At 32.5% G+C, this 12807-nt stretch overlaps 1 protein-coding gene across 1 annotated transcript in view; it reads left to right on the top strand.

Annotated features, from left to right (window-relative positions):
- Positions 1–522: 522 nt before the first annotated feature.
- Positions 523–12807, top strand: part of HTR2C (5-hydroxytryptamine receptor 2C) — a 148283-nt gene continuing 135998 nt past the window's right edge. Inside the window, 2 exon segments of the mRNA XM_060407996.1 lie at positions 523–622; positions 5323–5636. Of these exon segments, the coding sequence (XP_060263979.1) occupies positions 588–622; positions 5323–5636 (349 nt within the window). The 5' untranslated portion in view covers positions 523–587.

Raw genomic sequence — 12807 nt, 5'->3', positions numbered from 1 at the left:
AAAAGCTTTCTATGAAAACACAGATTGCTTCACTGAAGAAAAAATGTTAGAAACATTGTATAAAATAGGTTCATTTTATAAAGAGGCTTAAAATGTGTTTTAGTTTTTCATGTTTCTATAAGACGAAACCTTTTTACCTTATACATGCTACTTAATTATTAGATCACAAACTTTCTCCCAATGGTTTGCAAATTAAAAAGATAATATTCTTAATTTATTTTTCAAAACACTAATTTGTACTCCAACAAGGTAAGATTTAGTAGAAGTTCCATATAAAGAAAGTGTATATAAGAAATTTTGGAAAAATTATAATGGTTGTATATTGGTAGATAAATGAAAAATATATTCTCTTTGCTATTTTTATCACTTATATGACAATATTTGTTTGCTAAATTTAGTATTGATTGTTTCTTATCACTTAATAAGTATATTTTCTTTTATTTAGTTAAATGTTATGCAAGTTATTTCAACTTTTAGTAATTCTCTTTTTCTTTTTTTCTCTCCCCAGAAAGGATGGCATAATGAATCCAGTCTGTTAAATTTCCTCATCTCAATTTTAAACTTGGTTGCTTAAGACTGAAGCAATCATGGTGAATGTGAGGAAAGCAGTGCACTCATTCCTGTAAGGATGTTATTACCTATTATTTTTGAAAACTAACTTTTCAGAGTGGTTTGCTCAAAAATGTTAAACAGGTTTTTATATGATTATTCAGCTATATTTCCCTCAACATGCATAAATGACTTGCATACCAATAAACTAACATTGGTGTTTTCTATTCAAAAGCAGTAAATGGGGAAAAACAATAATTTGAACTCCAATTAAACACAACCACTCATATGTTCAAACAAGTAAAATTAATCCTGATGCTGTGGTTGCTGTGGTTGCTTTCTCTATGGCTAAAATGTAGAAATGAGAAAAGGTTCTTTCCTTCCTAGATAAACTAAACAGCCAAGAGAATAAAGCATTTTTATAAGTCTCTGGTTTTATGAAGAAAGTTGAGGTTTCAAAAGAATGGGTCAGAAGTCAGGGAGTAGCATTTGAAGAATGTAGCTGGACAGAGAAAAGTAATACCGTTCTCAGAAACCTTGAGACAATGAACCAAAAGTTAAAATCAATAGAATAACATAAAAGAGATAAGGAAGAAATTGAATTCAAGTACTGAGCATACTAAATGTGATCTACTCCAGGTATATCTTCTTTTTAACTTAGTAAAAAGTTGGATTGTTTTCTTCTAAATCTACACTTTGAGGAATGGGGGCATGGCAAAAAAGATCCAGGGCTCTGTAAACTCTGATCAGTTCAACTGAGAGGCCTTGAATTGCCTTACCCCTACACCATCTCCTCTATGATTTCTCCAAAAGTGCTCACTAAGGAAAAAGTTTATAGAGCAAGGTAAAAACAAAGTACATCAATGTTGGATTCTCTACCATATGTGCATTATAGTCCATCATGGATGCCACTGAACACTGCAGTGACGACAGTCTCAAAGATTTGTGATTCCAAGTAAACTAGAGCAGACAGGAGAAGGAAAGTGAAGGACAGTAATAAAGAAGAGGAAAGAAGAGCCAGGTGTGGGGAAATGAAAGGACCAATGTTCCCACTCCATGTGGCTGTGTCAACTTAGTATATAGCCATTGTTCCACATACCAAAATACAGAGATATATTGTGTGCTTAGTCGCTCAGTTGTGTCCGACTCTGTGATTCCATGGACTGTAGCCCATCAGGGTCCTCTGTCCATGGGGATTTTACAGGCAAGAATACTGGAGTGGGTTGCCATGTCCTCTTCCAGGGGATCTTCCCAACCCAGGTATCCAACCAGGGTCTGCTGCATTGGAGGCAGATTCTTTACCAGCTGCACTACCAGGGAAGCCCTAGGGATACCTTAAAAGGCACCAAATTATTATTCTGGTATGAAATTAAAGAATTTGTGTCTCAATGGTAAAGAATCTGCCTGCCAATGCAGGAGACGCCAGAGATGCAGGTTCAATCCCTGGGTGGGGAAGTTCCCTGGAAAAGGAAATGGCAACCCACTCCACTATATTTGCCTGGGAAATCTCAAGGAGAGAGAAGCATGGCAGGCTACGAACCAGGAGGTCAAAAAGAGTCAGACACTACTGAGCACCATGCAAGAGAAATAAGGGCCCATTCATCTCTGCTATTAATGCCCATCGTCATATGCCACGCAAAAACTCAGTAGATTTAAAATGTACTCAGACCTTTAAATCAAATTATCATTATCTACTAAGAATGTGAGATTATATTTTCATTAAATATTTAGTAGCAATGAATAAATTATTTGAATTGTTTGGACAGACACTGTGATTTTTGTGTACATACTTTATGAGAATTCTGTGGGCTTAATAGCAATTAATGTGAGCTTTAGAAACAAGGCCCAAATCACTCCTCTTTTGTAAAAGGACTGTATTTTTTCATTAAGCATGTAAATGTTTGAAATTAGGTTTAATTAGAATACAGCTAATTCTTGATTGCAATACTATAGAAAATAGGATTTACTGCAGTAAAAATCATAAAAATTTGCTCATAAGTAATGCTCAAAGTGAATTTATTAAATTGAATTGAAACTAGGTAAAAACTTGTCAGGATTATTCCCAATAATATTAATTTATTTAATAATTCACAGGAAATATATTTAGATTCTATAAACTTCCTCAATAATTTAATATTTGTCTCATGGACTGTTTAATAAAAAATAAAAATATATTTGACCAATACAGGTAGGCCAAATGTTTTGAATATTTTTCTATCCCAAAGTTCTAAGATACTCAAATTTTAAAATTCATAATTGAATGTAGTTTTCATATACTTTTGTTATATACAATTTTATTTTGCATTATTTTACCATTGCTACAGAAATATGGAAGTACTTAGATGTTTTCACAATTTACTTAGAAAATTTGAAGTTGCACTGCATATCCTGTTAGGACCATATTCTATAGGCATAAGAATAAATATATTTGTGTTTCTGTAACTGCCAGTTGAGAATGTAGCATATTATTTTGAGCAGAAAGTCTTATGGGACTACCTGAAATGGTCATCAACTAATAGAAACTAGATTTTTTTTTTAATTTCAGGAGAACATGTTTTTCATCAGTTAGGCCAGAAAAGACTTTGGATTTAAAATGACTATCTGAACCCAGTTCTGCATAAATATCTTCTTAAAATAAAACTAGGACTTAAATTTTTGACAAATTTTGAAGTACACTGAGTTAGGGTATAGCTACCACAAAATACTTTGTTTTTAACTTTGAAGGTAGAAAGAATGTTTGCTCCAACATTTACTGAGGGCCTATTAAGGCAAAGGTATTATTTTGAGACTTTACATTATCATTTAATTTTCACAAAAATAATGTCATAAAGATCATCCTTGTTTTAGAGATGAGGAAATAGATGTTCTGAAAGGTTAAGTGACTGGTCAAAAAAATCATTAAGATAATATAGCCAGGACATTGGTCACATGCCAAATGCAGCAAATACTGTGACAGAATAATCAAAGCTGAAAGCAAATACCTTGCTTCTATTTATTTGGGTCTTTATTTCAATAATTTCTATATACCTTAATCACAGACTAATTATGCTATAGATTTTTTGAATCACATATTATTTTAGCTTATTCTTATGTCCCAGGAAAAAATACATCCATCATTTGAAAAAATTGAATGAGTATCTCTCATTATTTGAAAAAATTACTATGTATATCTCTTCCCCAAACATGATGCTTAGGATATCATGTAGCTTTGAATAATGAGGAAGTAGTTTTAAGCTAAATGTCTGAAGTACTAGTTTTCATCTCCTGTAGAATGAGAAAGTCAAAATATGTTCATCATTTCTTTATTATCTTAAACTATGGAAAGTATATTCATAAGATATTAAGGGAAATAATTTTTAAATATGGTAGAAAATTATTATAATATTTTATTTAAGGTTAAATAATGCCAGTAAGTTTTCAGGTTCAGTGTTCAGTTTTGATGGTTCAGAAAGTGTAGTGTGTGTGTATATATTATAGATACAATTATGATCATCATAATCATCTAGTGTTAACTACTTCAAATTTCTCTGGTGATTGTTAATAAGCAATAGTCAAACCACACATGTATTTTCCCTGTATAGAAATAATAGTTTTAGTTCAAAGAACAAGTGAATGATATAATGAAGTAAAAACATTTACATGGAGAACTCATAGAGTCTGGATTTTGTAACGTTATATGTTCCATCACCCCATGCAATTTTCTTGCAAAGAAAAATTTTTAGCACATGTTGTACCAATAGAGGAAATTTTCTTCTCTATAAATATCAGGGTTTAACAGCTAGTACATATAGTGTACTTGTTGCTTAATATTCATTAAATAACTATTACTGAACACAGAATACACATAAGAGTCATTAGCAGATAATAATTCTTGCTTTAAAGCAGGAAATATTGAATATGCTTGTCTGTTTTGTTAAGGAAAATTAATGCTAGTTTTATTAGACACTTTTGGGACTTACATTGATGTATGTAAACTGAATAAATCTTATGTCACCATCAGGGGAAATTAATTTGGAATGTACAAAACAAAACCACATCTGTGTCTCTTGCGTTAGTCTGCCATTTGGCCTGAAATCCTTATTAGTAAAAGTCTACATAAGTACCATCATGAGAAGTGTACATTTTAAATGACTTTAAGAAATTTCATTTCCAGCATAGGAAAGCATCAAACCCATAGGAATTATCACCACAAATCATCTTCTAGCCTAGAACAGGACCCAGAAAACACAGGACAGAAATGGGGAGAGTGTCAGATAGAAGGAAAATGTATAGGACAACTATTAAAGATACCACAAGCCAGCATAAAGTCACTCAGCAAGTCAAATAATACTGTGGTTTCAGATTGATTATATAGAGTAAAAGTAAAACACAGGCTTTGTATCAGTGAGACCTGAGTACAGACCCTGCCCCTGCTACTTACTGGCTGTACTTCCTTGAGACAGTTACTTAACTTCTCTGAACCCCAGTCTCTCCATATACATAATAGTCAGTACTGACCTCATGAGGATGTTGTATAAGATCAAATGAGATTCCTTAAATATATATATATATATATATATATATATGTATATATATTTCGGTAAGCTAAGAGCCTAACTCATATTAAACACTCAATAAAAGGATAGGAATAAGAAATACTGAAATTTAATTAAGAGTAAAAACAGTGATGTGATAATAATGATTATTAAAGGAAAAAGAGTTGTTTCATATAAGTAATTTATTAGGTACAAGTAATATAATATGTACCTGATTTTTTTTTTTCTTAATTTTCAGTGTGCACCTGATTGGCCTATTGGTTTGGCAATGTGATATATCTGTGAGCCCAGTAGCAGCCATAGTAACTGACATTTTCAATACCTCCGATGGTGGACGCTTCAAATTCCCAGACGGGGTACAAAACTGGCCAGCACTTTCAATTGTCATAATAATAATCTTGACAATAGGTGGCAACATCCTCGTTATCATGGCAGTAAGCTTGGAAAAGAAACTGCACAATGCCACCAATTACTTCTTAATGTCCCTAGCCATTGCTGATATGCTAGTGGGACTACTTGTCATGCCACTGTCTCTGCTTGCAATCCTTTATGGTAAGTACCATTTTATTAGTTTTTCCATCTCAGGTCATGTCATAAATTTCTGTCAGGTATTATAGTAAACAGAAAGTTAACTATCCTATTCATATCATTTGGAAAATTAAGGAAATTGTGTGACAGAAAAATTGGACATATCATATTTAAATAAATCAGTAGCAAATCAGTATTCAAAAAGCAAAACAAGTGTTTTATATTAAAATCATATATAGATACTCTATTGCTTAGTGTCATTTCTAAACAATGACATTTGCCTTCCAATGTACAGAATCTGACAGTGAAACACACACTGACCCCTATGTTCTGGGTATAACACATACCTAGCATCATCTTGTATAAAAGGAAGATGAAAGAAGCTTATCATCCTAAAACAAATTTTAAGTAATCTTAAAAGTTGGCAAACTAAGTGCTTACCTCATAATAAGCACTCAATAACAGCTATTCTTCTTCTTCCTAGAGACTATAATTCATATTTTTTACAAGGAAACAGGAATAAAAAATTAACAACTAATTATATAAGTGCAAGGTCACATTATCACAATAAAAATTCAAGCATTTGAAAGTTTTGATGTAGGATTTTAGAGAGATTTTATTTTTCTTTTGACTTTCTGCTATGTCTTTGCCCTAGTCATTTTAACACTAACTTTTGTTTGTATGTAATATTTATAAAGAACAATCAAAACCACTTATACTAAACTGCTAAGTATCTTTACTAGGAAGTTGGAGAACCCAGTTTGAATATCATTGCAGATATATTCATCTCACAAGGGAATGAAATAGACTCCCTGTTCCCTGGAGAGTATAATGGAATTAGACTGGAAGGTCTAATACTGGAAATGGATCTAGTTCTCAAATTCTAAAAGAAGATTACTGCATCTAGAAAGTAATCTTTCATGGAACTTAAAAATTAATTATCCTGTTCTAAATACACAGCGGTAATAGGTTATCTCAATAGGCATTTTATAAACAATATTCTCAGGAAAATGCACTTTCTTATGGTTACCGAGTTTTCATGATGCATTAATTTCAAAATATAAGCATTTTACCTTCTCTATGAGCATTTTACCACACTGTGGCTCCAAATTATGTAAGAAAAGGTCACTGGAATGAATGTACTTTAGAAGACATGCTTTGTTTTCTGGTGCCTGTTTTATTTTGTCAGTTTCTCCCTTAAAAATATATGGGTGATCAAAACATAGCTGAAATCCAAATCTAACACATCCATCGCCACCCCTCCCCCAAGCAATGAAGAACAACAAAAACAAACTACACAATATCAACCCCAAATTTGGAAAACATCCAAATTCCAAATTATCTGTAAGCAGAAAATAAATAGAAGCTCACAATAGCTCTCTCTTAGGTTCCTACCATGTGCTGTTGTGAAGAGGAAGGCCAGTCCAATAAATACTAAATGAGAGAGAAAGAGAGGAGAAAAGCTAGTAGGAGGCCTAAGATTGATCTCAACTCATTACAAGAAAGAAAGTTTACTGCAAGTATGAACATTCTGAAAAACTTCTCTGGAAGCTAGCTCATCCTTCAGGGAAGTGACTTGGAAGTATGCACAGAACTCAATAAAGCAATGTCGAGGAAGGAACTCTTTGGAGGTTGGAAAGGGTTAAAAGGGAGAGGTGACTTTTGAAAACAATGCACAGTGAAGGGAAAAAGAAACTAGAGGAGAAATTTTGTCGTCTTAAAAGACCAAAAAAAAAAAAAAAGTCAACCTGTAAGGTTCCTTCCACCTTCCCCCCACTGCCATCCACTGTACCCCAAAAGTGCTCCAATAAAGAAATCAGAGTTTGTTAACATAAAGAAAAGTGGGTGCTCTTGAGCTTGGAACTTGGACACTGCCCACAGACTGCTACCCATGTTCAAACAAATTCAAATATGCAAATAATCTTCTTCTATACCAAGCTACAATAAAAACAAAGCAGAACACAAGAATTTTTTAAAAAGCCATTTGATGAAAATTACCCCAAATAAAGAACTATCAAAAAAAAGAAAGCTATAACAAAATACTTTAAGAGAAACTAAATTTTCTCAAATATTGAAAGATATATATATATATATATATATATATATATATATATATATATATATATAAAACCTTGAAGTAGAAATCTAAAAACTGAGGGAAAAAAAAATGGATTTAAAACATCGGTCAACAGAAAGCAAAAGTTGCTTGAACCCAGGACAATAAATTAGAGGAAAAGGATAAAATAATATTGGAAATAAACATTATATTAATAGCACCTAAAGAGTAGATTAACATGAAAATGTAATAAGGAACACTAAAGAAAAATAGGGAAACAACAAAAAGAATGAAAATGAGATGAAGAAAGAAGTCAGAAAGAAAATGTTTAAGATGGAAGACCAGAAAAAAAAGAAAAAATCAAATGCATGTATAATGAGAATCCCTGAAGATGAAGAAAAAAAAAAGGAACAGAATTACAGAATTAATATTTAAGACTATAATCTAGGAAAGTTCTCTAGAAATAAGAGACTCTAAATATACATTTTGATAGCACCAAGCCAGTACCAATAATTTGACCTGGAGCAGTCAACTCTGAGATGTATCTGAGACATTGGGTTTTAAATATAAAGAAAAATCTTCAGTAAAAAATAAGAAATAATTTACCAAAGCAAGAGAATTAGACTGGCCTCATAATCAAAAAAAAAAAAAAAAAAAAAAAGCAAAGCAACAGTGAGACAATATTTTTTTGAAAGTCAACCACTTATGTGATATTCTTTCAAAACCAAATTTATAAAGATAGAAAACAGATTATCAGTTCACAGGGTCTGAAGGTGGGATGCTGGTTCTAAAGCAGCATTTACTTTGGTTCTATGGAACTGTTCTACATCTTGGTTGTGGTGGTTTTATTAACATATTTCTAAAAATTTGAAAAACTATATATTCTAGTATGCAGTTTTAAAAGGGTAAATTTTACTGGATACAATTATACCTTAAATTTAAACATAGAAAAATACCTAAATAAAGTTTGAAACAAAGATTTTGCATCCAGACAAATTGGCAATCAAGTCTATAAAAAGCTTATTTATTTTTTTTAACTCAGGGAATTCTGAAACTTTAACTCCCTCTTAAGAAACTGAATATTGAATGAGATTCATCTAACAAAGAGATGATTGAGAAATTTTCCTCAAAATGATGGATCACAATCATTTAATATATTTAATTTTAGAGCAAGGACAAATATAAAGGTGGTATAAGGGCATAAGAATACTGTCATATGTTATATGATATATATTATTTGTTATATACACTAACAAATTAGAAGCAATGCAACTAAAAATTGAGAAGAAAAGAGAAAGAGAAAGGGGAAGAAGAAAGAATAACTTCATTCATTTTTCTCTAAAGAAAAGATAGATATTAAATTATACCCCCTAAAAAAATGGCAAACCAGAAAGTACCAGATTTTATAAGAAAACAGGGGGCTAAGAGCATTAAGCAGGATATAAATAAAACATGACATAAAGTTAACAACTAGAACAAACCTATCTAAAACTAAAAGAAATGCAATTAACAGAAAAGAAAGAAAAAAAAAAGCAGAGGAAGAAACCAAGGAAAATAAGGGAATGTTTTTAACATTATACGATTGTATAACAAGACAGAGTTGAAAACAAACCTAACAGTAAGAGCAATACATGTCTAAGACCTAACTTACCATTAAAAAGAAAAGATTTCATGTTGGCATACAAGGAAAAACCTAATTATACTAACTTTATAAGAGAACTCAAAACCCAGTGAATCATAATGGTTTAAATAAGGGATGAGTGAGCATAGGTATGCTAAGCAAATAGAAATACTAAGAAAACAGAAATTGTGATGTTGATATCTGACAAAGTGAATTTCAACTGGATAAAAAAACAGTAATAGTTTAAATTCATGATCCTTTTTTTTCCCCAAAAAAGGATGCTTATTTATGATAAAAAAAAAAGCTGCAATTAGCAACTAATACTTAGTGGTTAGGAATATCTATGACCCTAAAAATACAGCAATGCTATTTTTTAAAGGAAAAACTAAAGAAAATGGAAGAATGCATTTGTGGATTGTTGTTGTTTAGTTGCTAAGTCATGTCCGACTCTTTTGCAACCCCATGGACTGTAGCCCACCAGGCTCCTCTGTCCATGGAACTTCCCAGGCAAGAATACTGGAATAGGCTGGCATTTGCTTCTCCAGGAATCCAACCCCCATGTCTTGCATTGCAGGCAATTCTTTACCACTAAGCCACCAGGGAAGTCTACATTTATGGATACATTCTACTAATGGGGGACTTTAGTATATCATACTCAGAACAAAAAGAAATGGACATGTAGACCTTACAGATGTATGTTAAACTTTATATCTTTATCATAGAAAATACACCTTCTTCACAAGTGCACATGGAATGCTCACAAAAATTATTGATTAGGCGACAAAGAAAATATTAGAAAAGTAGAACTATTACAAAAAATTACTTTCTGATTTAAAACACAGTTAACACTAGAACTATTAACAACAAAGGTTTAAAGACCATCTGATCTTGAGTTATAACAAATTCTAAACAACTGTTGGTTAAAAAGACAAATGCAAATTGAAATTACAAATTTCTTTAGAAATTTTACAGCATAAACTGCATATTAAAATCTAGAGAATATACTTAAAGCAGTGATCAAAGGAAAATTCATATCTAATCACATTTATAAGTAAAACTGAAAGTATACAAATGAATTAAATTTCTAGAAAGCAACCTTGAAAGAAAAACTGCAAAGTAACCCAAAAGAAAGCACAAAGAAAATAACTAAAGATAAAATTAGAAATTAGAGGATAGAAAAACAATATACCTAATTCGTAAGTCAAAATCCTGTTTTTTAAAAAAGCAACTTTTAAAATAAAAATACTAGGTAACTTAAACAAGGAAAAAGGAGGAAATATAAATATTCAAAATAACAAGGAAAATAACCATTGAAGCAAAATAAATTTTTAAATCATTAGATTACTCTGTAGGTTTATTTGCATGTGAGCTCATTAAGAAAAAAAAACCAGGTAATTTCCTGAAGTAAATCAGGTTAGCAAAATTGGCCTCATTAGATATAAAAAGGAACAGAACAATTTCAGTAGAAGAATTAAAGTTATCAAGGACCTAAAGCGGACTTTCCAGGTGGCACTAGAGATAAAGAACCCGCTTGCCAATGCAGGAGACACCAGAGATGTGGGTTCAGTCCCTGGGTCGGGAAGATCCCCTGGAGGAGGAGAAGGCAACCCACTCCAATATTCTTGCCTGGAGAATCCCATGGACAGAGGAGCCTGGCAGGCTATAGTCCATGGGATCACAAAGAGTCGGACATGACTGAAACAACTTAAGCATGCATGCATCACAGACAAAAATCATCAGATCCAGATAGTTTCACAAGGGATTTCTATAAAACCTTCAAAGACTGGGTAGTTGTTGTAATGTTCCATAAATTGTTTAAGACAGTTGAAAAAAAAAAACTTATAATTCTTATATGAAGCATGCATAGGTTTAACATATAAACCAAATAAAGACAGTACAAAGACAGAATATTACAGACTAACAGTTAAGACAAATTCTTTATAAACAATTGGCAAACAGAATCCAATGCCACATTAAAAATATTATACTATGAACAACTGTAATTAATTCCAGTAACACTATGTTGGCCCAATATTAGGGAATCCCTCAATAAACTATATTAATATATAATATATTATTAGTGTCAACATTATCACTAATTAATATTTGTTAATAGTTAAAGCCAAAATATTATCAGTATTGATACAACTATAATATTCACAGCATTGTATTTATAACATTAAAATATAATTTTTAACTTATGTGCTTTAGCTCTAAAGATGTTAAGTGAAAAAGTCTTTATCCTAAACATTCTAGAAAAGCTATAGTTAATGGAAGTAAATATGTGATAAATAGAATCTTCCTGATTTCTTTGAACTGGTTAACAAGTAGTAGAAGATCATCTTCTCAAATATATAACACATCTCCAAAATTTGTATACCTGGCTTTTTACCTAACCAATGATTTTTAAACTTTGTAAATTAAATATTTTTTATTCAATTTTGTATGGCTTCCAACTTTGCTGTGTTTCTCCCTCTTCTGATTTTCTTACACTTAGCTGCTGACTCACTGATTATAAACTTGCCTGGTCCCTAAAAGCATTTAAGTTGGTCACAAGCCTCAGAGCTTGTGGGCACAAAAGAAACAACCTTGGTATCAATACCCTAAATTCACTGGCTTGTTTTCCCCATGTGCTAACAAGGTTACTTGAATCTCCTAGAAAGATACACACCTTCCCTCCAAATACCTCTAGAAGTCCCTAGGAGTTATCTCACATGTGATCATGAATAAAGTCAATGTTCATCATTTACCGCTGCAATTGTTCAGGGCTTTCATCAAGCATGTTTGTATTTACCCTCACCTGCCACTACTCACTGTATCTGCTCATCATACATCCCTCACTGGACATCACCTGCCACTGAGTGTCCATCATCATATGCTGGGCATCTGCTGAGTACCGCCATGTCTGTTGGGAATCCACAGTCTCCCACCAGGCATTGTGGTCTCTGCTGATGCTCTGCCATTTCATCACCAGTGCCTTCCATGAGAATGCTGCTTCACCTGTCTTGAGTGCTATCACCCGGTACAGCCAAACCTACAGACCCTCAAGATACCTCAAGACGGTGCTGCCTTTGCTTCTGTCTCTATTTTATTTAGTATTCCTCGGGAAAATTAGGAATATGGAGCATGCTTTGTTATCTAAACATTGAAAAAGCAATGCTTGTCCTTGCCCTCTTCACAAAATCCCTCTGTAAAACAACTCTACTTTTTTTTTTCTCTTCTACTTAATGTAGTCTCCTCAGGATTTACACATTCTATAGGGCTGGTCTAAAGTATACGTGCTGAGACCTTAATTTCTATCCTCAGGTATTTACATAAAATACCTCCTGAAAGGCTAAACAGTGACATTATCAGTCTTGTAGTCTAGCACTTATCCCTATACCTGGTATTTTTAAATGAATAAATGAAGGCTTCTTTCCCTCCTGCAAATCAGTTCATGAGGTTGGATACTTTGGATTTCCCAGCCCCACACATTTACACCTGTGAATCTTTACTTACAAAAGTCTACTCCCAATATT

This window comes from Ovis aries, chromosome X, assembly GCF_016772045.2.
Source record: "Ovis aries strain OAR_USU_Benz2616 breed Rambouillet chromosome X, ARS-UI_Ramb_v3.0, whole genome shotgun sequence".
NCBI classification, from domain to species: domain Eukaryota; kingdom Metazoa; phylum Chordata; class Mammalia; order Artiodactyla; family Bovidae; genus Ovis; species Ovis aries.
The sequence above is the reverse complement of the archived record's forward strand: the minus strand, read 5'-3'. Positions and strand labels throughout refer to the sequence as shown.